General features: G+C 40.7%; 2 protein-coding genes across 6 annotated transcripts; one reads left to right on the forward strand and one right to left on the reverse strand.

Annotated features, from left to right (window-relative positions):
* The first annotated feature begins 1,125 nt into the window (after window positions 1-1,125).
* thoc6 (THO complex 6) lies at window positions 1,126-5,145 on the forward strand. Its single transcript, XM_074696725.1, has 13 exons — window positions 1,126-1,262; window positions 1,862-1,953; window positions 2,045-2,109; window positions 2,193-2,296; window positions 2,388-2,425; window positions 2,522-2,570; window positions 2,730-2,801; window positions 2,911-3,013; window positions 3,104-3,153; window positions 3,356-3,418; window positions 4,273-4,383; window positions 4,764-4,892; window positions 4,986-5,145. Exons 1-13 carry the CDS (start codon window positions 1,248-1,250, stop codon window positions 5,064-5,066), a joined length of 972 nt encoding a protein of 323 aa, XP_074552826.1. The 5' UTR covers window positions 1,126-1,247; the 3' UTR covers window positions 5,067-5,145.
* A 328-nt stretch (window positions 5,146-5,473) lies between these two features.
* Window positions 5,474-15,949, reverse strand: med15 (mediator complex subunit 15). 5 transcript variants are annotated; one of them, XM_074697334.1, is made up of 18 exons: window positions 15,775-15,949; window positions 14,697-14,784; window positions 14,527-14,578; window positions 12,626-12,649; window positions 12,293-12,457; window positions 11,813-12,066; window positions 11,294-11,680; window positions 10,886-11,008; window positions 10,563-10,703; window positions 8,624-8,745; window positions 8,404-8,531; window positions 8,169-8,303; window positions 7,679-7,742; window positions 7,524-7,590; window positions 7,098-7,255; window positions 6,844-7,010; window positions 6,293-6,391; window positions 5,474-6,097 (listed from the first exon to the last, which is right to left on the reverse strand). In XM_074697334.1, exons 1-18 carry the CDS (start codon window positions 15,840-15,842, stop codon window positions 5,961-5,963), a joined length of 2,379 nt encoding a protein of 792 aa, XP_074553435.1. In that variant the 5' UTR covers window positions 15,843-15,949; the 3' UTR covers window positions 5,474-5,960. The 5 variants fall into 5 exon arrangements, with proteins under 5 accessions (XP_074553435.1, XP_074553434.1, XP_074553433.1 ...); XM_074697333.1 differs by having other exon boundaries at window positions 10,886-11,005; window positions 11,813-12,069; XM_074697332.1 differs by having other exon boundaries at window positions 11,813-12,069.
* Window positions 15,950-19,765: the final 3,816 nt, after the last annotated feature.

A 19,765-nucleotide genomic window follows, 5' to 3' on the forward strand; every position in this document is an offset into this window, starting at 1 on the left:
CAGTACATTGTCTTTGAATAATCAGATAGATAGATAGATAGATAGATAGATAGATAGATAGATAGATAGATAGATAGATAGATAGATAGATAGATAGATAGATAGTCACACACACACACACACACAAAGGGCCCAACCCCCATGGGTTTAAAAGGCACGAAAGAGATATGGTTGTGGTGTTTACAAATAGAATTCATAACAGTTACAGAGACTTGCCAAATCTTTTCCCAACTCAGTATTTAGTAGTACACTCTGCCTTTTCTCCCAGGAGTTGCAGATCTGCTTTAGCAGAAATTCCTTTTTTAAACAAAACTCTAGTTTTTTTAAGGCATCAAAAAAAGCCAGAATTACATTTTCCTAAATAGTAAATCCCCAAATTAGCTTTTTTGTAAGAAAGGTTTAAATCTGCTTGAATAATTTGTAAATTACTACTGCTGACATAGTTTATTTACTGTCAGTGAAGAGTAGCTTGTTGCTCGCTAAAGTGGAAGCAAAACATCAAGTAATTATATTTGATCAAAAAACATACTGATGCACTCAATAGTTCATGTTGCTAAAAAGAAAATCAATGCTTTGATATCAGCTGTGGCACAAAGGGGTTGTGAATTAATTTATTTTACAACCGAACTGAATACAAATAAACAGGTACAATTGACCAGAAAAAACATGAAAATAACAACAACAAATAGTAAAAGCTTTTTTATTGTTTTTGTTTGTTTGTTTGTTTGTTTGTTTGCCTTTTGTTTGGTTTTTTTCTTGTTTGCCTGTTACATCCCTCTTTTTTTTTTCAAAATAAGAGTAATACAAATTATTGTTTGACTGTTTTATTTCCTTGAATTTCTTTCGAAATGACAACAACATGGATTTGATTCCAAAACGCGTTATTCCTATAACCTTTTTTTTTTCAAATAGCTTATTTTCTTTAGTATAGTTACTGCCCACTTGTTAGGTTCTTCACCCATTACAGCCCAGCAACATAAAAGAATACAAATAAAATAAATAAATAACTACTTCAGTTATTAATAATGAAATAATTCTATTTCGATGATTGTTTATGTTGTAATGTTTTTATGTTGAAAAGAAAGCAAAATCTCCGCAGGTTCACTAAGTACTTCATGTCCCAGAATGCTCTGCGCCACCGTAAAGACGTGATATTTCCTCGCCTGCGTTCATGTTTCCCTCTCGCATCGTCTCGTAGTCATTTCTTCTCAGCGGGGTCAATAAATTACTTAAAAAGCAGCAGCAGGATGGGCCCCGTTGAGGTAAAAAGTTATGTTTATGTTTAATCTGATGTGTAACCCGTTTTTTTGGCCAGAATGAAGAAGCATCTCATGGTTTAGGTCTTAGCTTCAGGCTGTTTGTGCGCTCTGTGTTGTATTGTTGCATGGAGTATTGCTAACAGTGTAGCAGTCGTTAAAACACAGCGGGTAAAAACTAATTTTGAAGTGAGCTTATATGTGTCAAAGACAGTCTTTGGAGAAATTTGAGTCGTGTTTGAATAAGTTGTGTGACCGTGTCACTCATAAATTAACTTAAATTTAATGCAGGAAATGTAACTGAATATCGATATTGAATGGAGGATGCGCCTCTGTCTCCTCCCATTGAAAAATATGTGCTAAAATACAGCTTTGATGGCTGCTAATTGTAAGTAGACTGCACCTCAGACAAACTACATTCAATCGTCCCTTAGTTTATCACAATGTTTAGTTTGCTGTGGACTCTGTATTATTATTCATGCAGCCACCAGAGGGCGCCACAAAAGAAATGGAAACAGTGCCTTCACACTGCAGCAGGCTCAGGCAACAGGTGTGTGTCTGACCGATGTTCAAAGTTTTTAAAATGTGTCATTCCTGTCCCACAGCTGCTCCACATGTCCGTCTTCTCCCAGAGTTTCTCCCCCTGTGGTCGATTCCTGGCAGCTGGAAACAATTATGGAGAGATTGCCCTCTTTAGGTAAGTCAACAAACACACACCTTAGAGCTTAAAACTCCTGCTCCACCAACGTCAAGATGTGTTATCAATAATTATTCCCACACTGTCACAGCCTGTCTGCAGCTCTGAGTCCAGATGCTACCTCGCTGAGTCAGAAACCAGTCCTCACTTTCACAGGTGAGTGCCGTCACTCTCTGATGCTGGCTTGAAGATAGCACCACTGAATGAATTAAAGACCTGATCTGTGGTTCTCTCATCAGCCCATGAGGGTCCTGTGTTTTCTCTGCTCTCCAACGACTGTCAGCTCCTCAGCACAGGAAACGGAGAGATCAGCGCATGGAGCTGGAATGAACTCATCAAGAAGGTGACTGTCATGTCATCTCTTAATCAGTATCATCCTAGGACGGGTTTACTTTTTTGACATTTTTTTAAAATCTGCCTCTGTGTTCCCTCAGAATGTCAAACCTGTGTGGACAAAACGACCAAACTACAAGTGAGACTCAGTTTCTTATGGTCTTTCTACCATCTGTCTGTCCATCATGTTGCCTGCAGCTCTGAACCGTGTGGTGTGTTGTGCTTCTGTCCTCAGATCCAGTCTGGAGATCCCTGAGATCAATGCCATGGTCATCAACCCCAGAGTGAGTCTGAACACACTGGGCTTCTCCTCAAACTGATCTTGAGTTATTAGTTATAAAGTTAGATCTGTCATAAACTGATGACAGGAAAGAGAAATAATGACCAATCAAGTCTGTGATGTGTTCAGGGTCCACGTTGAGCTCAGTCTCTCTGTGTTGTAGGACAACAGTCTGGTAGTCGGAGGAGGAGATAACAACATCCACATTCTGGACCTGGAGCACGGTGTCTTCAAGGTCTGTCCTGGACATCCTAGAATTCCTCTTCCTGATGGATGCATTGAGGCTGTCATGCTGATTGTTTTTAGAGTTTGTTTTGTAACAGGAGCTCACTCTGTGTTTGCAGGGGGTGCTGCAGGGTCACTCAGACTATGTGCACTGCGTGACTGTGCGAGATAGGGAGGCAGAGATCCTGTCTGGGGGGGAGGACGGTGCCGTGAGGATGTGGGGTGAGTGACAGAGGCCTTGCTGGTCTCAGGTGTGAAGAGCAGAGTGGTTCTTTTTTAATTACTTTTATTCATTCTGGTGTTGTTTTGCAGACAGCCGGACGGGTCAGTGTGTTCACTGCATCGAGGTCTACAAGTACGAGGTGAGAAACGCAGCCAGCATTTCATCTTTTATTCATTATTTTTACTTATTCTGTTCTCCGACTCAGTGATTCAGTGATTAAACCTTTTGGTATCACTTTCTGAAAAAAAAACACAGTGTGACACAGAAATGTAAAAGAAGAAGCTACACTGAGTAAAAATTATGGCAGGGTAGTTGATGTCAGCCCTGTGTTTGTGTTTCAGAGCTGTGCTCGGCCTCAGTACGGGAAATGGATCAGCTGTGTGACCACAGACTCAGACTGGATGGTGAGGAAACACAGACGGAGTGATGAAGAATAAATTTATCATAACTTTAAATAATATTTCACAGATGTTCAAAAAAAGTTATGAACTACTGATCCAAACACATGCACTTTTATTGGCATGATTACAAAAGTGATTTCATTTTTTTTACATTTCAAGACTTCCAAACATCCAGAAATATGCAAAATAAAAGACTACATGGCTCAATGGATGTGCAAATACAACACCAAATTTTAAATCTCTTTTCTTTGATAGATTGCCATCCCAAAATTTCACAGCAAAAACTAGAAAAGCTCTTTGAGAGCACAGACCTCCACCATGCATATCGTCACTAACACTTAAGTCCTACTTTAATGCTGTACTCCCTTTCAGCAGACTGTCTGCTACAATTTGGTGTTAGTTGCAGGTTTGTACAATAATTTGTTTCCTGATAGTGTTGAAAATTATGACCTAGTTCATATTTCATATTCTGGATCTTAGTATCCAGAATGTTGTCAGGATCGGGATCATACTTTTAAATCTGTCAGAAATTATGGTGACCTTGTCTTGTATTGTTTTACAAAGCAATCTGACCATTTTTTGTGGAGTCATACACACATATCTCACAATGCCAAAGAATCCTGGATCCAGACGGTGATCTGGATCACCTCCAAAATGTAATCATATCTTCCTTATCTCGTTTTGAACATTTCCTGAAAATTTCATCAAGATCTGATTGTAACTTTTAGAGTTATGTTGTTCACAGACAGACAAACTCTCCTAAAAACATAACCACCTTGGTGGATATAACAATGTGGGCCTCTTTTTTTTTTTTTAAACAGTTTATTATTCTTTAAACTCTTATTCTTTCCCTCCAGCTGTGTGGTGGAGGACCATCTCTGTCCTTGTGGCATCTTCGCTCTCTGTCTCCAACCTCGGTCTTCCCCCTGAAGGGCTGCCAGAGACAGGCTGCCTTCCACCAGGATATGGTGAGTACTCTCTCTTATTCTCTGACAGGGTGGTTTATAAAGCTCTTTAAAATAGTTTCTGGGAAATTAGAAATTAAAGTCATAGATTGTCATTAAAGGGTAGTTAAATTGCTTTGTGTGTTCAAATGTTATTCAAAAATCCAGTGAAGTTGTGATGTTTGTGCGTTGCAGAAGCATATCAACTTATTTAAGATATAAAAAAGTTCAGTGTTTTCCGTCAGTTATTGAATAAAGTAGTTTTAGACTCATTTTGTGAATTAATTTTATTGCTGTGTCAGATAAAAAACAGCTTCTTGTGGAATATATTTTGAGTTTATGTTGATCACATGTATTCAAACAGTACACACACTCACTGTGTATCTTTCTGGCATTGTGTTTAGATCTTGTCTGTCGGTGAAGGTCCCTTCGTGTCTCACTGTCTGCTGGGTGGAGACGTCAAAGCTCAGATTCCCTGCACACCACAGAGCCTGAACACACTGCAGCACAACACCAAAAGCACCGAGCATAGGGTGAGTCAGTGAACGTGTCACAGTTTTTTTTCCTCTTTTTCTGTGTAAAGCTTTTCTTTAAACAGTCATTAAATGTGTGTTTGTGTGTTTTAGGTCCTGACTGTGGGTGGCAGCAGCGATCACATCGATGTGTTTACTAACTTGTCGTACCGAGCGTTCTCACTCAGCTTCTGAAACACGGTGAACAATCTGCTGATGTGTTTATATTTTCAGTTTTTAGAGACCCGGCTCACAGTTTTTGTACCATTTTTGCCTGAAAATAAAATATTTTTGTCTTATTTTGTCATTTTTCTTATTGTATAACAAAATATCAAGAAAAACTCCTTTATCTAAATTTAAAAATGCATTTTTTGAATATGCAATTTTAAACATGGCTTTTCAAAGCAGAAATGACATCTTAAAGGTGCAGTGTTTAGCAGAACAGACTTGGTGAAATCAAAATACAATAGATGTTCAGACTCAGGAAAAAAAAACAGAATATTAAACTTTTTGTCTGGTTGCAAAAGAAGATTGAAACAGGTTTAAAAAGTTGAAACTGAAAAGTTTAATAGCAAAAAAATACATTAATCGTTCCACTTTGAAAAGCAAAGTGTACAAACCTTTCTCAGAGTTCTTCTTTACAGTCGCACCTCTCTGAGGTACAAAACAGAAACATGTCAAACCATTCAGGGAGCAACAAGAGGAATATCAGGAATGAGCATCCAGCTATGTACACACTGTTCTGTTATTTTTTCCCTTTTTTGTTTCTCATTGCTGCCAACAAAAAGACAAATATTAAATAAATTTAAGTCTTCTGTGAACACTTGAGCAGCTACTTCAGTCTGTTATGAAAACTATTACCCAGAATGCATCATAAATAATATCATCTTTTATTCTGTTCATGGTGCATTCAGGAGTGTAGTTGAGTGCAGGACAAAGCAGTTACTATGTTCAATGGAAACCTACAGACGGAGCAGTAACGTGTCTAAAGAAGCCTGTCAGAGGTCACCCTGTAGTGTTCACGTTGAAAGTGTCAGTGTCACAGAGGCAATGTCAGGTGAGTGGAGGTGAGCGGAGGTGGGCGGGGCTTCAGGCAGCTGACAGACAGGCCTGACGCACGCTCTGAGCCCAGATGTTGAGCAGCTCAGTCACTGAATGCTTGTCGGGTAACTGCAGCAGTTTGGACGTCATGTTTTTGTGGACCATCTGCAGGAAGTTGTTTGCACCTGGAGGATCAGAGACAGAGGTGGTCATGTGATCGAAACACATTGATGTCATCCATTGAAGGAGGATGGTTGGGTTTGACATACAGGAGCAGAAGTTTAAGAACATTTTCCTGAGGATTGAATAAAACTTTCTACATCTTTCACGGGAGGAGTACACCAGTATGTGCTCTTTATCAGCGTGTCTGTGTGTCTTACCGTACTGCTCTCCGTCGTCGGCCCAGAAGGGACTCTGATCGGGATACTCTGCAGGAACACTGAGCTGCAGAGGAGGAACACTGGGCAGGTTTTTATCATCTGAGGAAACAAACATGACACAATGTTTAAACACCACTCTCAGGCCTTCTGTAGCCGAGTGTTTTCAAACATGAATATCCCTCCTCATTCATTCCTTTTTAAAAGTATAGATAAGTGCGGCCTGAAGAATGCGAAACCCCCGTGGCAGTGTTTTTTCAGATGTGAAACTCGTGCCAGCCAATCAGAATGAACCTCTGTCATTTAGCTGTGACACTTAAAAACAAAAACTTTGTTCGTATATACATGAAACCATGAAACAGGGGTTTTCCAAAATCTTCACTTTGGCTGGGTTTTCAAAAACATTGTTTCTAGTGTTGTAACACTGAAATGGTTTTGTGTGGATGGCAAGTCTAAACGTATAAAGATACAGTATATGCGGTTTCTGTGTGGACATGGCCTCAAACTAAGAATATCTGGTGTTCTCAGCCCCTGCCCTTGTGCGTACGTCTCACCCAGCTTGCAGACAAGGTGCACGGTGCCGTTGTTGCTGCAGAACGAAGGATCCAGGTTGACGAGGAACTTGACATCAAGGCGTGCGACTTCGCCCTGCAGGATGTTTGGGATGGTTTGACGCTCGTCTTCCTCGTGTTTCCTCTTCCTGCCCGACACGATGGGACCCCTGATTGGGATAAAAAGACAGCAAATAAACCTCAAAATCCACAGTTGTGTGTAAAAATAAAGAACCTGGCTAGAAGGAGGTGCTTACGTGATAGGAGGTCCATGGATGGTGGTCATGGCGGGGGCGAAGGTTCTGTACAGAGAGTGGTTGAACACCGGTGAGCGGATGTTGGCCATGACAGCGTCCAGCAGCGGCTGACAGAGATACTGCTGCTTGGTGGGGACTGGCGGTGGAGGAGGGGTCGGCTGAAACAAGATAGAAGAAAACTCTTGATCAAATCTGAAGAATAGGAACAGTTCTGATCCAGGTTTTGAGTTGTTCTGTTTGAGCTCGCCTTGGTATGATTTTCTTTCCTTTTTTTGTCACACTATTAAACATTTGTTTTCATTTTATCCCAATCAGGGAGACGTCTCGAGCCCAGTTCTGTTTCTCTTTTGATCTTTTATCTTTTTACTCATCTCTTTGGAAATTTAACACATTTCTCTGAGTGCTTTCAGAAGGAGACGTTCTCACCACGGCCATGTCGTTCTTCAGTTTCTCCAACGCAATCTCACACTTCTGTAGCGTCTTCAGAGGACACCTGCGGTCACACACACACACACACACACACGTTAGCTTAAGTCTGTGAGTAAGTGGATGATGAGTGTGTTTTATTGACGAGCTGTTACCTGGTGTTTGGATCAGTCAGGATGTTTAATAGACTCTTCATCTTACTCAGGTCCTTCTTTCTATCTGTCAACGAAAAAAAATATGATAAATACATGAATAAATATTAATTCCAAAAAAGGATTATTTTGTCTTTGGAATTTCCAAAACATTTAAATTTCTAAATCTTAAAATATTCAGAGGATTACGAAGGGAAGAAATCTGTTTTCTCATGTAGTTTTTTATCGTTGAACAAGCAAAACGATGTAATTTCCCTTTGAGGATCAATAAAGTATTTCTGATTCTGATTCTGAAAAAGTGAACAGATTTTAAATTTCAGAAGACTCCTTGGATCATTTTGTGATTTTTTTCTCCATGAATGGGTGCAGCGTCTTCAGCTGTCTCGTTTTTTATGACCAGAATCTCACGTCACAGCTTTGTTCGCAGACTGAAAGATGATTGGTCAGTAACAGGGCTGATTAATGAACAGACGGTTTGAGCCTTGAGGCCGACCTTCATTCTTGTCGATCTTGTTGATCATCCTACGCAGCGGCTCGATGTATTTGGACAGCTGTTTGAGTTTCTCCATGTACTGCTGATCCTCCAAAGACGTGGCTCCAGCTGGACTCATCACAGAGCTTGGGTTACCTGCAGGTTTGGACAAAAAGAGAAACTTGAAGATCCTGGGTCTAATCTACAAGTTTAGAAAATGAGCCAGAGCTCAGTCTTTGGTGAATTTCAGATGTACCTGGAGTATTGAGCGGTCCAGGAGAAGGCACTCCATAGTTCTGGGGGGTCCGACTGTTGGCGGGGCTCTGCGAGGGCTGAGGGGACGGGCTGGGCTGAAAACCTCCTGGTGATGGGGTGGGACCAGAGCTGAGGAGAAGAGGTGGAGGAGAGAGTTGAAAACAAAAGCAGAATCACAGTGAGTGTCAGAGACAGATGGAGTCTCGTGACCATCTGCTCACCTGGCTGAGTTGGGCTGTGAGGTTGGAGGCTGGGGCGATGGCTGTGGAGGGGGAGGCATCGACTGTGGCGTCTGGACCTGCACGGGTGACGGGGAGGACATCATCGAATGCTGCTGCACCTGCTGGAGAACACGGTTGGACAAAAGTGATTCATTTGTAGCCTGTCACAGGAGGAGACACTGAAGTGACTGAAAATATCAAAGTCTTTTCATTTGCAACACTGAACAAATGTGACGTGTGCTGTGAGGTGAAATCTCTGTTTTTGGTCTTATAGTAAATGTCAGATGATGTAACAGCTGTGTCGTGTTGTGGGATTGGACATTTGTATTCATAATTTCTGAACTATGGACTTTTGGAGCATAGATGGTCTAGTGGTTAAGGTCCTGCATGTCACTCGCCGCTTTTGCCCTGTTTCCTGCTCTATCCCCTGTCCTCTCTACCATATATTTAAATTAGAACTGTGACTTTAACGCGTTAATTAGATTAATTAATTACACCGCACATTAACGCGTTATAAAAATCAATGCAAGATTAACTCATGGGCTACCGGCCATTTTCAGAGCATCTGGAACGATCTTTTAAGACCCAAATAATCATGTTTTCTCTGACCATGTAAACACCAAAGTTAGTTAAGAAGAGTGGAGTGTCTTCTTTTTTGTCTCTCTTCCTGTTTTTAGTCCAAAGAACAGACGAATCAAACTTTTCTGATCCCGTTCATCTCGGGCGCTCCATCCTTTGATCCTCTCCATGATCTCCGTCGTCTTTTCTCACGATGGCGCTGCTCTTTCTCTCTGAGCTACAGCAACACATCCTTAGTTGGAGCGTGAGCTGCCTGAACTTTTCTGACTTGCAGCGTCTCTCTGTGTCTCTGTCATCTTACATTTCTCCTCATATCCATGCTGAGCTCTCGTCCAAAGAGCGCACCGCTGTCACCCACAGTAGTTTACAAGCAGGATTTTGATTGACAAGCTCCACTAGACCCCGCCTCCCTCCGCTGAAAAATATAATTTACTTCTATCGACCTAGTAAACAGTAATCGAATGTCAATGGCAGGGAACACGGACATTTTAATTAATATTGACCAGTTGAAAAAAAAAAGGATTTACAAATCTTCTCTTTTTCATGTATTCATTCCAATACATTCATTTACTCATTAGTCATGCACTATGATTTTGTAATGCCTTAGAATTCAAATTCTTTATGTGAGGACCTTAAGCAGATTAAAATGTGATTAATTAGATCAATTAATTACAAATCATGTAAATAATTTGATTATTTTTTTAATCTCCTGACAGCACTATTTACCACATAAAGGCTGATGAATGTACTTGAAAGGAGTGTCCCCAAAAAAACATCTTCCGAACAAAATAAACAGGATTTTGTTGTTTAAACTTGCGTATGAGAATATTCAATGATTTAGTCTTCTACACAAAATCTGTTTGAATTGAAAAGTGTGGCTTCTGATGTTGAATATTGATGTGATTAAAATGCAATTAATTACGATTAATTACAAATAGCATAATTAATTCTTTTTTTTTAATCAAGTCCCACCACTAATTTAAAGGCATAAACAGCCAAAAAATAACTAAAAAAAAAAACTTTGGACTTTTAAGATTTGAGTTTGGATCAAAACAGGATCTGTGTAGCACAGAGTACCAGACCAAGTTAGAGAAGGAAGCCCTTATGACGCCTCTGAGACAGGGTGGGTGTGAAATAGCTTATGCTTGTATAATGCACTGTAATAAACCTAGTCCTGCTTACATGCTTTCATTTAGTTTTGAGATATTCTGGTGATGTTCTGCTTAGAAACACAGTTTGGAAGTCATGAGCTCAAACTTAGCAAACCGTGAAACCAATCAAAGGCAGAAGCATCCGGCGAGCACAGGCAACAGAAGCACACACTGAACAGGACAAGGAGGGTCAGGCTGAGGATCAATACCTGTGGTGTCATCTGCTGTCCTCCAGCTGCAGCAGCTGCGGCTGCAGCAGCAGCGGCTGCAGCCGCAGCAGCATTCTGAGGGGGGATGGAGGGGTTATGAGCTCGGGGCATCCGGGTAGGCATCATCCCTGGACGGACCAACTTCAGAGGACACAGAGACAGGACAGGACAGGTGAGCAAAGAGGACACACACATAAACACTGCAGCACCAAAGATGGCATTTCTACTCTTCTGAGGACCTTTAATTTAATGGTAACAGCAAACAAAAACAACTTGTCTGTGCTCAGGTAGAGACCTTTAGCTTGAGGCGGCTGTAGTCTCACCTGTCCAGAGACGGTGGCTCCAGCTGCTGCTGCTGCGTTGAGCTGTGCCTGTGCTGCAGCTTGCTGTGCTGCTTGCTGCGCCTGCTGCACCTGCTGCTGCTGCTGCAAGGCTGCACGAGCCTGCTTACACATACACCAACACATGAACACACACACACAGAGCAAAGCATGCAAGCAAGCAGAGGGGTGGGTAAGCAAGACCACAGGAACCCTTCATAGTTTATCAGCCCACAGTCTGATAGAAATGTTTTAAGATGCATGATGTAAACAAAATTTAACAGCTTCATCAATTATCCCCAAATCCCCTAAAGCAGAGAGTTGTTAAAAGTGGCCAAGAATCTGAGAATTGCTACAATAAAATGTGTATAACAGATGCAGAAACACGCCTAAAGGGGGCAGCAGGCTCACCTGGAAGGCCTGCATCTTGAGCTGATGCTGCTGCTGCTGCTGGCTGAGGGGGTTGATGGGAACGTGCTGCGCAGACGGCATCTGTCCAGTCAGGGACTGAGGCACCATGCCAGGCTGCTGCTGACTGTGTGGAGGCATCTGACCCGGCTGAGCCTGAGCCTGAGCCTGGACCTGCTGCTGCTGCTGCTGCTGCTGAACCATGTGCTGGATGGACTGAGCCTGAGCCTGAGCTTGAGCCTGGGCTTGAGCTTGAGCCTGAGCCTGGGCCTGAGCTTGAGCCTGAGCTTGAGCTTGGGCCTGAGCCTGAGCTTGAGCTTGAGCTTGTTGCTGCTGGAGCTGCAGCTGCACCATCTGCTGCTGCTGCTGCTGAATTGTTGACTGGTGCATCTGCAAACACAGTGGGTCAGTGGAGTACACATGGGTTTATAAAAGGCGTAGCAGCAAACAAGCGGGGCTAAGATAAGGATTTTCCTCCGTGAGATCATCCTCTGCTCCAGTACCTAAGCAGATGAAGGATACCTGGTTCTGCTGCTGCTGGTTTTGGGCCTGTTGCTGCTGCTGGTTCTGGTGATGCTGCTGTTGCTGCTGCAGTTGCTGCACTCTCAGCTGTTGCTGAAACTGCTGCTGCCGCTGGAGGGCAGCATTCTGCTGCTGCTGCATGGCGTTCTGCTGCAGCTGCTGAGCCTGCTGAAACTGCTGGTACTGGATGGACTGTTGCTGTGCGCCCTGCTGCGCTTGCACCATCTGCTGGATGGGCATCTGGCCTGGGCCTCCTACTAAAGAGTGGGTTAGGAGAAGATGAAGGACAGAGCTAGCCTCCAGCCAGGTAAGAGGAAAGCTCTGGAGTCTCAAACACACACACAACGTGCCAAAGCGGAGACTGAAAGTAAGACCAGCTCTGACACCAAAATATGCAGTTTAGACGCAGCCAGCATCCACAAACGCTCTGAAGATGTGCTTTAACTGAAAACGCACACCACACGGAGGAAACACACTCACTGGCTTGTGGGTTTCCAGCCACACCTGCCATGGCATGCTGGCCTATCTGCATCTGCCCCATGGCCCCCATGCCACCCACTGTAGCACCGGTGGGGCGAGGCCCCATGCCAATGGCGCCCGGGCCCCCTCCAACCCCTGTCAGGTTAGTCAGGGCATTCATGGGATCTAGCAGAAGGGTAGACAACAGACAACATTATGCGGCTCCAACATGCACAGCAGAAATCATGAACACCATGAGTCCGGTAGTGACAGGTCCAGCAGGAGACAGAACACAGCAAAAGAAAAACAAAACAAAAAGTGAACCAAACCAAGACGGAAACACGAGCCACTTACCCGGACCTCCAAGAGTCTTCTTGTCTGTGAGCGAGAAACAAGCTGTTAGTAACCACTGCGCTCTGAAATTTGTTTCCAGAGAGCAGATCAAATTTAAAGTTCAAAATAAGCTTTATAAGCACAGAGGTTGTTTTTTTTTTTAATATGCTCCTGAAGCCAATGTTCAAATAAATGGATTAAAAAAGAAACAAATCAACAAACACATTTTAAGAACAAGAAAAAGTAATTACATCAATCAAATATAAATCAAACAATAATGAAATTAAACAAAAAAAATTAAAATTAGCTGTGTTTCCATTACAGTTCTTTGCAAAATAAAAGCAATGTTTCTGAAGATTTGATAAAGTACAATTGCATCTTGCTGGTGTTTCCATTATGACTAGAACTGCGCACAACTTGAGTAAAGTAAAACATAACGTCCGTCCGGACTAGGGATGGGTACCAAATTAGGTACTTTTATAGGTACCGACCAAATTCTGTCAAAACTACCAGGTATCGATTCACGTAAAATCAAAAGGTACCATGTTTAGGTACCTAAATGCATCCTTGTGACTGGGAGGGAGTGGAAGAGTAGATGATTTTCCATGCTGGACATGAACACAGCATTACAAGGATATATATTGAATAATGAATTCGTTAAATTGAAAAAAAAAAAAAACATTTTATTTATTTTATTATCAAACAAATTGATATTTTTTGCCATATAAACACAAAAAAGTACAGAAAAGTTAGTACCAGTACCAATTGGCAGGTACTGGGCATCTGTACCATATTGTTTCAAATGTGAAAGGTACCCTTCCCTAGTCCGAACGCTGCACTCATGATGATGCCAATCCATGAATATTAGTGTTTTTATTCACTGGTCAAACTGTCGGCCGTGATCACACCAACTCAGAACAGGCAGGAACAAAACACTGAAAGAAAATCCTCAACCTCAGCTCACATGCACTTCCAGTCACACACATGCACCTCCGCCCCTTGCTCTTGCTGCACTCTGACTTTGACCGGCTCACAGCTCTGATGCCTTCACTACTGACGGTCAAAAACACAAACATCTGGACTGTACAAATAAGAAACAGCAGAGCTGGTACAATATGAACACCAGAGTCCGTTAGTGTGGCAGTGGACACCTATGAGGAGGTGTTGGAGGTGCGTTGTTATGACGAGATATGTTTTTGCGAGAAAGGTGTTTCCATTGCACTTTTGCGATAAACTTCAATATCCTTTATTCCTTCTGAAAAACCACATCATGAGAGCGTTAAAAAGTATTTTAGCAGAATTTGAGAGGCTTTCGTAAAATTTTGGTGTTACCATTACCATTTCTTTACTGCGATATTTAGGTTTTGCGCAATTCTAGGTGTAATGGAAACACAGCCAGTGATCTATGTTTACATGGACATAGATGGTTTTTGTTTCCTAATAAAACCTTATTAACTGTCTCTGATAGCAGCCTGTCTCACTCGGTGACAAGCTGTCACTTAGTCACCTAACATATGTCTCAAATATTTGTATGATTTGGTGATGAGAAAAATGGATCTCAGGTTCTACCTGTCCCATGTTACAAAGCCTACAGACTCTCTAATATCTCTAACCACTGATTTCTATAACGAGTAGTTCTAACAGCCAGTTTCTGATCAGACAGTCTGTATTTAGTGAGAGTCTGTCTATGTAAAGGCTTTTTAATAACTGTTAAAAAAATCTGCCAACTTTAATTTTCTCTTTAACAACTTACAACATTCTTATTTGTTGATTGAGTTTCCTTCTTCCACTGATGTCTATATTTGTTTTTATTATTTTGGTCTAATTTTTGTAACTGGGTGTTGGTGATGACTTCTTGATCATTATTGTAAAAAATAAATCAGAACTCCTGAAGTGTGGCGTGTTGTTGCTTTACAACTTACGGATGTCTCTGAAGTGGATGATCAGTCTCGCCACCAGAGATAAATACTCCTCCTGGAAAAAAGAAGACCATGATTGTGAAAGGAAATATTCGCATGTTTCTCAACTACAAACCATGAGTAAGCATCAATTATTAAAACACTGGCTCCTGCTTTTTTCTTTCAATACTCACTCTGGATTTGGCTTTGACATAAACGTGGTTCTCCATGTCATTACTGGATTTGGTGTGAGCGGTCCCTGCCTTCCTCATCGCCTCCTCACTGAAGGAAACACAGATTGATGATACTCAAAGTGGCACTGCTGGGAAAAACTCCATCTCTACATAAATCGACAACATGTTGCTGTTTCCTAAATTAATCAGCCTCCAATGATACCTTCGTTAAACTGGCTCAGTCACCTCAGGGAACTCTTAACCCCAATTTTTGTTTCTGTTTTTACAATAATGGATGAAAAATACAACTTCAAACACTTCTGTATTTTGTTAGGCATTCCTGAACACCACATCTGTGTTTTGTAACCCCCATTTTGGAAACTACTGGAACAGGTCACAAATCTGATCAATTGGTGTTCAATCTTCTCAAGTACCAAATTATTTCTGAGCATAAAATGTAACCCCCCAAAAAAACACTTAACTCTGCACTAACTGTCATTTTTTGGTTAAAACAACACAAATAAATGTGTTTTGCTTGTCTGCTTTACTAACGAAGCATTCTTCATCAAAGGTTCAATAATCTAAAGATTTGAAAAGTTAGTTTTCTTTCATAAGAGATGCAATTGGCATTTTTTTTCCAGATTTTTTAAGAACAAAGTGGTTTATAAATGCTGTATAAATTATGAGTGACACCTCAATTCCAGCGGGTTTGATGGTGGCTGTATTCAAAGTTTACTTGCATACGTCATGTAAAGCTGTAATACTATTGTAATGTGATGTTATTAGCACAATAAGAACACATTGGTTTTACTATTTTCACATTTATCTCAGGGTTCTCAATAATACAGCCCGTGTTAAAATCAGAATCAACCATTGTTCCGATTAATGTATGAATGCAGATGTAAAGGTTCAGCTCAAGACTTTCATGCCGTATTTTCCCCTGATTTAGTGGATGTTTTTGTCTGTTTGGTATTAATTTGCCGTTTTTAAGCATAGTTTGTCAAACCGCTTTCGTATTGATTTCCACTATTAGCTCGTGTGATCAAACTCACGCTAAGCTTTAGCTAAAAACTACAAATTAAAAACACAAAGCTCTCACATCTGAGCGACGACTTTCTGTCGGAACTGGGGGCTCCTCCAGTCGCTGTCCGGTCCAGGGACTTCCATCGCAGAAAATTAAGATTTAGAGATAAATGAATTGGAGGAGGATTTTTTTTTTTTACTTCAGTGGCTAAATGTTTTCTGTCTGCTCTTCCTCCTTCCGCTCTGGCAAATGGCTGCTGCTGCCGAGTGTGTGTTTAACAAAAACCACAGCGCCGCCTCCTGGACCAACTGATGAACTGTTCACTGGTACTACCAACAACTACTAAATGTTCACTTTTCAAGATTGAGGAAATGTGAGATAAACATCGCAATTTACTAAAAACTATTACTTAATCTTTTTATGAAAACAATCCACGGTAGTGTCCTGTTACTGTCAGAAAACAATAAAACAGGCTTGTTCACTGCAGGTGGGTTAATGTGAAGGCTTTGAAGGTGGGGCTCATCAATGTGCTGAGTTGGCCTGTACTTTCACCTCCTGGCCTGTTTTCGAGGTAAAGAAACTGAAGCAAACTTGACTTCACTCCTGGACTCATCTCTGAGCTGAGGTAAAACATTTGTGTCTTGAGCTTCAACTGCTAAGTCGACGGAAGACATTTTTGTTAGGCTGTTCACATGCTGTCAGGCTGAAGTGACTAGTTAAACCTATAAACGTATTGTTTGTGTGTTTTTCCATTTTCAAAGTCAACGGTGATTTCAAGAGTAGATTTTCTGTGTCTGTGTCAAGGTTATAATAGTTTTGGATTTGTCATTATACTTTAGTTTTAGTTAGTTTTGACATATTTTAACCATTACAGTTTAGTTATAATTAGTTTTAGAGCGGGCATTCTAGTTTTTATTTAGTTTAAATTTTTGCAACAAGGCTTAGTTTTAGTTTAGTTTTGGTTTAAGTTTTAGTTTAGTTTTAGTTTTTTCATACCTTATTAACCAGGTGCAGGATTCAAAAAGGTCAGAATAAATATTTTGTAATACAGTTTATTTTCCAGTCCAACATAGTGCTCACTGCTCAGTCAATGCTGATACCGAAATGTTGGCTGCTGCCTTAAACACAAGAAAATAATATAAACTTAATATAAAAATATAAACATAAGTTATATAAAACAATGTTAACATGAATTAAATAAAAATAATAAAAACATAAATTATATAAAACAATATAATATGAGCTTTAATATTTAGAAACTTGGACTCTGTAACAATAAAGTCAGACTCACATTAAATTAAACTATTACAGATGCTCTGATTCATTGCTCCACTGTTTTGTCGCAGCACAGCGCACAGCCAGTCAGTGCAGTAAACAAGCACGTCCCAGAACGTTGCTGTGATGGTGCCGTACGGCACTGACAACTGCCGAAAACTGTCGTAAAATTGGTTGGGAAAATGTGCCAGATTAATTTAAATCCTAAAGGCTATTAATATTGTCAAAAACTACAACTATGGACATTTTGTCAATAATTTTAGTTAGTTTCAGTTAGTTTTGTGAACACAAGATACAGTTTTAGTTTACTTATCGTTTTTGTTTTCTTTTCTAGTTTTTATAAGTTTGAGTTAACTGCAGTGTATTTTAAATTTTAGTTTTCCTTTTTAGTTTCGTTTTAGTTAACTATTATAACCTTGGTCTGTGTTAATCAGACTTTTAATTGTGCTTTCTGTCTGACTGGCTGAAGCTCCATTTACATCACTTTAACAAAAGAGAGATACACTGAAAGTAGCAGAGGTGTTTGACACTCACATGGACCATAACATTGACTCTTTTCATTAAACAGAGAACTTGACCCTGAAAGGAGACAATGGGTAACACTACCTCCAGTACTGTGGATGAATTTGTGAAACAACTCAATGCTGGTCCTGATCTTGGAGTCGACGGCCGTTTACAGAAGTTCACTGGTTTGGTTTCTCTAGAAAACCTGAAACAGCACTATGAAACCAGGAAAATGGAGGCAGGTGACTGTGCTGCAGACTGGACCAAGAACATGGTTGAAAAGCTGGCTGCCTTTGGAGAGTCTCCTGCATATGGACTGGGAGCTTTGGCCATTGCCATCCTCATTGACATACTCTCATTCAGTCCACCTGAGGAGAACATAAAGGATGCTCTGAGGAGTGTGTTTGCTGAGGAGAAGGTCTCTGAGGTCTGGGATCTGATCGATGAATGTCTGAAAAGATGCACCATGCACACTGACAACAAAACCAAAATGAGGAATGACATAGAGCGACTTGAGGGCCAACTGAGTAAGGCTCTCACCAAGCTGAAAAACTCCATGTTGAGGGACGGGCACATGACAAACCAGGCTGTGAAGGTCTGGGTGAACGGGGCAGCATTTCATATCCAGATGCTGATTCACCTGGTGAGGCTGGGAGGGAATCACACAGTGGACCCGATAAAAATACTGCTCTCAGTTTACCAGAGAGACCTGGACACAATTTGTGAAGAACATGAGGAAATGGTCAAGAAGAGAAAAGTTCGGATGATAACCACCACAGCCCGGCATTATATGAGTGTCTCCCTGGTGGATGAAGATTCAAAGCGTCATCGTTTGAGTCTGTTTCTCTCCTACACGGAGTGTGTGGAGGCTTATTACAATCACAGGTATGGCAGACTGAAGCATGACACCCAGAAGTACTTAATTGACATAGAAAAGGATCTACCAGAGCTTGTTCTTCAAACAGGCTCCTTTGAAATTGACTAAAAGTGAATGATATGGCTGAACTGGATGGGGACATTTCATTAGATCATTTGTTAGTGAGAGCATATCACCCCAACCTTGTCTCCTCTGGCTCTCTTTTCACTTTGGGATTCGTTACATATTGTTTAGATGAGAATCTTTTAATGGATCAACACCTCAGTACATCTCTGGTTTTCAGTGTTGTCTTGTGCTTTCATGTTCTGGGTATCCTATAGCCTACTTTTCTATTATTATTTTTACTGCGTATATTGGTGAACATTGTTTTTAAATGTGCTCTGTGCTTTCTATACTACTGCTCACTAACCTCAGGCTACATGTGAGATTTTTTTCATCTACCATCTTTTTTCAAATTCTGTTTAATCATGAAGCTTTAAAGTATCTGATCCAACATTAAGATAAAGTTTCAGCATTCTTGGGGAACTTTTCACAATTTCAGAACAAATGTTTGTTTGAATCAGAATTTAGTTTGAGAAAATTACTGGCCTCCTTAACGAAATGAGTAAATGTTTTCTATCTGACTGTGGGTTGAAAAAAAGTTTACATAGTGCAGCTGAGCAGCAGGGGGCGCCCTTGTGCTGGTTAGACGTTTTTCCTGCAGCCTGTGCATGTAGTTAGGCAAAAAATACAAAGTTAAGAAGAAATATTGGACTAAGATCCAGATATGACTATTTGCCGAGTAAAGTCAGTCTGCTGCATGATAAAGATACATTTTGCAAACTCTGCTTCAGTGTTTCAGAACCCCAGTTTTGGGCATCACTGTCATAGAGAACAGCTCATTGTTTATAGCATGCAGTAATATGATATAATTTACAGTCAACTGTCTGTACAACATAGTTTCATTTGTGTACGCACTCAAGGTGTTATAAACTCTTCAATGAGGTCCTTAAAAATGCCAGTTACACTTGTAGCTCATGTGAGGAGGAGTTTTTCTTTTATTTTTTTTTTATAACTTTGTTTGTTAGACTATTTTCAATAACAAGGTATACAGATAAAGGAAAAAAGGCTGTATACGGTAAAATACATAACATAAGGAAGAAAAGGAAGGGATAATACTGGTACTACTACTTCTACTTGCACTACTACTCCTACTACTACTACTACTACTACTACTACTACTACTACTACTACTACTACTACTACTACTACTCTACTACTACTACTACTAAAAATAAAAATAATAACAATAATAATAATTATAATAATAATACGAGGCAAAACAAAGTAAAACTCAAAGCCTGAATATACTAAAAATAAGCTTCAACAACATAGGAAAAGGAAACCAAGAGCAAACCAGATGTGAGGAGT

The sequence above is a fragment of the Halichoeres trimaculatus genome, unplaced genomic scaffold, assembly GCF_033239565.1.
Source record: "Halichoeres trimaculatus isolate MK-OKI-2021-1 unplaced genomic scaffold, fHalTri1.1 fHalTri1_scaffold_20, whole genome shotgun sequence".
Taxonomy (NCBI): domain Eukaryota; kingdom Metazoa; phylum Chordata; class Actinopteri; order Labriformes; family Labridae; genus Halichoeres; species Halichoeres trimaculatus.

What these genes read in the sequence shown, in the direction of transcription:
- med15 (XM_074697332.1), bottom strand. Translation starts at nt 15,842, where the DNA reads ATGGAAGTCCCTGGACCGGACAGCGACTGGAGGAGCCCCCAGTTCCGA. An exon ending in GAGCCACCGTCTCTGGACAG is followed by an intron (nt 10,704 to 10,885) that starts GTGAGACTACAG and finishes TGTCCTCTGAAG; the next exon opens with TTGGTCCGTCCAGGGATGAT. An exon ending in ATCCATGGACCTCCTATCAC is followed by an intron (nt 7,011 to 7,097) that starts GTAAGCACCTCC and finishes TATCCCAATCAG; the next exon opens with GGGTCCCATCGTGTCGGGCA.
- thoc6 (XM_074696725.1), top strand. An exon ending in ACCAGTCCTCACTTTCACAG is followed by an intron (nt 2,110 to 2,192) that starts GTGAGTGCCGTC and finishes TTCTCTCATCAG; the next exon opens with CCCATGAGGGTCCTGTGTTT. An exon ending in CTGCCTTCCACCAGGATATG is followed by an intron (nt 4,384 to 4,763) that starts GTGAGTACTCTC and finishes CATTGTGTTTAG; the next exon opens with ATCTTGTCTGTCGGTGAAGG.